The sequence below is a fragment of the Egretta garzetta genome, unplaced genomic scaffold, assembly GCF_000687185.1.
Source record: "Egretta garzetta isolate BGI_Z169 unplaced genomic scaffold, ASM68718v1 scaffold237, whole genome shotgun sequence".
Lineage (NCBI taxonomy): Eukaryota > Metazoa > Chordata > Aves > Pelecaniformes > Ardeidae > Egretta > Egretta garzetta.
Genome location: NW_009260142.1, coordinates 66,242 through 69,977, shown reverse-complemented (window position 1 = coordinate 69,977; position 3,736 = coordinate 66,242). Strand labels below are relative to the sequence as shown.

The 3,736-nt window shown below is 59.6% G+C and overlaps 1 protein-coding gene across 1 annotated transcript in view; it reads left to right on the top strand.

The window, feature by feature from the left end:
• Positions 1-3,736, top strand: part of LOC104128859 (1-phosphatidylinositol 4,5-bisphosphate phosphodiesterase gamma-1-like) — a 37,964-nt gene that overhangs the window by 5,692 nt on the left and 28,536 nt on the right. The window contains 7 exon segments of the mRNA XM_035897114.1: positions 674-803; positions 904-1,017; positions 1,139-1,186; positions 1,804-1,888; positions 2,022-2,102; positions 2,196-2,230; positions 3,624-3,696. Coding sequence (XP_035753007.1) covers positions 674-803; positions 904-1,017; positions 1,139-1,186; positions 1,804-1,888; positions 2,022-2,102; positions 2,196-2,230; positions 3,624-3,696 — 566 coding nt within the window.

The following is a 3,736-nucleotide window of genomic DNA, read 5'->3' as shown; positions in this document are numbered from 1 at the left end:
GGAGAAGGCAGGGGAGAGGTGGCTGGAGATGTGCTGGTTGGGATGGGGCAGGTTGAGCCTGGAGGACGTGTGGCACCCACAAAGCTGGGAAACTGGTGGGCAGAGCTGTGGGGACACCACATCCTAGGGACATGAGTCCCTGGAGGACATATGGCCATGGCACCCATGGTGCTGTCATGGACCAGCAGCAGCGCTGCAGGGACACCCCTTCTTGGGGACACAGTTCCCTTGATGACATGTGGCCATGGCACCCATGGTGCTATTGCACAGCTACAGCAGCACACAGGGACACCTCGTCCTGGGGACGTGGTTCCCTTGCGGACACATGGCCGTGGCACCCATAAGGCCATCATGCACCAACGAGCAGAGCCATGGGGACACCTCATTCTGGGGACATAACTCCCTGAAGGACATGCAAAGCCATGGTGCCATCACACTAGCAGACATGTCCCTGCAGGTCTGTGGGATGTATCTCCCTGGAGGACACATGGCCATGGCATCCCCGATGCCATCACACACCCATGGGCAGTGCCTTGGGGACACCCCATCCTGGAGACAAGGGTCCCCAGAGGGCATGTGGTCTCCAGGCAGTCCCACCTCCTGCAGCCTTCCTGAGCCCCACACATGGGTCCGCGGTGGCAGGATGGTGTCCCATGTCCCTCTCTCCCCGCAGTCGACATTCGGGAGATCAAGGAGATCCGCCTGGGAAAGAACTCACGGGACTTCGAGCGCTATCCCGAGGATGCTCGCAAGCTCGACTTCACCATGTGCTTCATCATCCTCTATGGGATGGACGTTTCTTTTTCCCCATTCCTCTCGGGGGCCCCCCCCCCCCCCCCCCCAGCCACTCTTGAGCTCTCACCCCCTCCCCAGCATCCCATTTCCCCCATCCTGGCCTCACCACTCTCCTCTTCCTCCTCCAGCTTTCTGTGAGGAGGACATCAACCTGTGGATAACGGGCCTCAACTGGCTGGTGGCGGACACCCAGAAAGCCCAGACCCCACTACAGATTGAGAGGTGAGGAAGGACCAGCAGGTCCTGTTTCCCAGTCCCCATCTGGGGATCTGGGGGGTGAAACCCCCCATGTTTTGTTCCCCCCCTGGGGCTGAACACCGTCTGTCCATCCCTTCCTTCCCAGGTGGCTGCGGAAACAGTTTGATGGGATGGACCGGTCGCGGGAAGGCAGGTGAGCACCAGCACAGCCCCCTGCTGGGAAGTGGCTGGTGGGTTCGGCTGGATGGGGCCATACCCCCCAAGGTGCACCCCAAATCTGGAGGCTGAGCCAGGCTGGGAGTGGGATTTGTGGGGCAAGATAGTACCAGGTTATTTGGGGTTCTTGAAGGCACCAGAAATCAGGGACTCAAGCGCAAGTCCCCTCCTTGCTGCTGTCAGGACTGTGGGGACCCCGATGCCCCCATGCTTGCTGCTGCATTTCCACCAGTGCCAGGAGGGGCTGGACCATTGATGCAGCCCATAAACATCTCCCCAAATCAGGAAAAAAACCCAAATCAAGTGAATTTGGACTTAAATGGTTATGGAGATGGGCATCACCTCCAGATGTGAGGCTTAGAGCACCCAATCTGTTCTTGGACATGCTCCCTCTCCTCGATTGTCTGCTCACACTCATGCCAGACCCCACGTAATTAGGGGTCCTGTGCCACTGAGGGGATACACAGGTGGAGACCACACTGGCACCAGGATTTGGGGTGGGACCCTTGATGTCAGGAGCTGACACCCATCCAGGTGTTGTCCATCCTTTGCGGGGTCTGGCCAGTGCCCTGACACCGGCTCGCCCTCCTGCAGCATCACGGTGAAGGACCTGAAGGCCATGCTGCCCCAGGTGAACTATCGCGTCCCCAATATGAGGTTCCTGCGGGACAAGCTCGTGGTAAGGACCCCCCAGGCACCCCAACTCTGCAGGGAGAGGGTCTTCAAGCCCCCACAGCTGGGCTGGAGCCAGCCTCGGTGTCGCTGGCTCCGGTCAGGTGGCCCTGCTCTCATGCAGCACCCTTATCTGGCAGGAGGTGGAAGCCAGGAACGAGATGACTTTCTCCAACTTTATCCAGTTCTACAAAAACCTGATGTTTGATGCACAGAAGTCGGTAAGAGCCGTAGCTTGTCCCCCCCAAGCACCCCCCACCCCATGTTGCATGTCCCCAGCCCGCTAAGCCCAGTCCCCTCCCATTGCCTTGCAGGTCATCGAGCAGTTGGAGCTCTCCTTCCCCTTGCGGTGAGTACCCAGGATCCCCATGGCTCCCATCCCAGTCAAGCTTCCAAGGATCAGCTCCAGCGGGTGGGCAATGCAGCCGGGCTGTGGGGCAGAACCTGGGGAGAGCGGAGGGTCCGGGCAGTGCGCGTGGCCCCGGAGCATCTCCCAGCGTTGGGGAAGGCTTGGAGTAAAGAGGATGGTGAAGATGGCAAGGATGGTCTGAGGGGCAGGGATGGGAGAGGGAGTAGGAACAGGGATGGGAGAAGGGATGGGAGTAGAGATGGGAGTGAAGATGGGAGCAGAGATGGCAGTAGGGATGAGCACGGATGGGAGAGAGGACGGGAGGAGGGATGAGCATGGGTGGGAGAGGGAATGGGAGCAGGGATGAGCATGGATGGGAGAGGGAATGGGAGTAGGGATGGGAGAAGGGATGGGAGTAGGGATGGGAGTGAAGATGGGAGAGGAGATGGCAGTAGGGATGAGCACAGATGGGAGAGGATGGGAGGAGGGATGAGCATGGATGGGAGGGGAATGGGAGCAGGGATGGGAGAAGGGATGGGAGAGGGAATGGGAGTGGGGATAGGAGTAGGGATGGGAGCAGGGATGAGCAGAGATGGGAGAGGGGATGGGAGCAGCTATGAGCAGGGGTGGGAGCAGGGATAAGCAGGGATGGCAGAGGGGATGGGAGAGGGAATGGGAGTGGGGATGGGAGTGAAGACAGGACCAGAGATGGCAGTAGGGATGGGAGCAGGGATGAGCATGGATGGGAGAGGGAATGGGAGTAGGGATGGGAGTGGGGATGGGAGTGAAGATGGGAGCAGAGATGGAAGTAGGGATGAGCACGGATGGGAGAGAGGATGGGAGCAGGGATGAGCATGGATGGGAGAGAGGGTGGGAGCAGGGATGGGAGAAGGGATGAGAGAGGGAACAGGAGTAGGGATAGGAGTAGGGATGGGAGCAGGGATGAGCAGAGATGAGCAGGGATGGGAATGGGAATGGGAGAGGGGATGGGAGCAAGGATTTGAGCAGGGATAGGTGTAGGGATGGGACCAGGGATGTGACCAAGGATGGGTGCAAGAATGGGATGGGGGATGTGAGCAGGGATATGAGCAGGGATGGGTGCCAGGGATGCTGGGACACGTCGCACTGCCCTCCTTCCCGCATCCTTGGGCAAAGCTGCATGCTCTGGTTAGGTGCCTGCCTCTCCCAGGTCACAGGGTGACATTGGAAGCATTTGCTCTAGCAGCACCCAACAGCTCAGGGTGCTCCTGACACCCCCATGGCCTGGAGCTGGCAGGAGCGAGGCAGGAGTGGGGGGCATCAGGGGGCTGAGATGTAGGCGGCCTCAACGCCCCCACGGGCTCTACCCCAACTCCTGCTCTTGGTTCTTGCTGATGGTCACTCCATGTCCCAGGAATGTGGACCGCCCCGAGCTGTGCCAAGTCTCCCTTTATGACTTCCAGAAGTTCCTGCTACACGACCAGAAGGTTGGTGCTCTTCAAGACCTCATCCCTCTCAGCCACAACC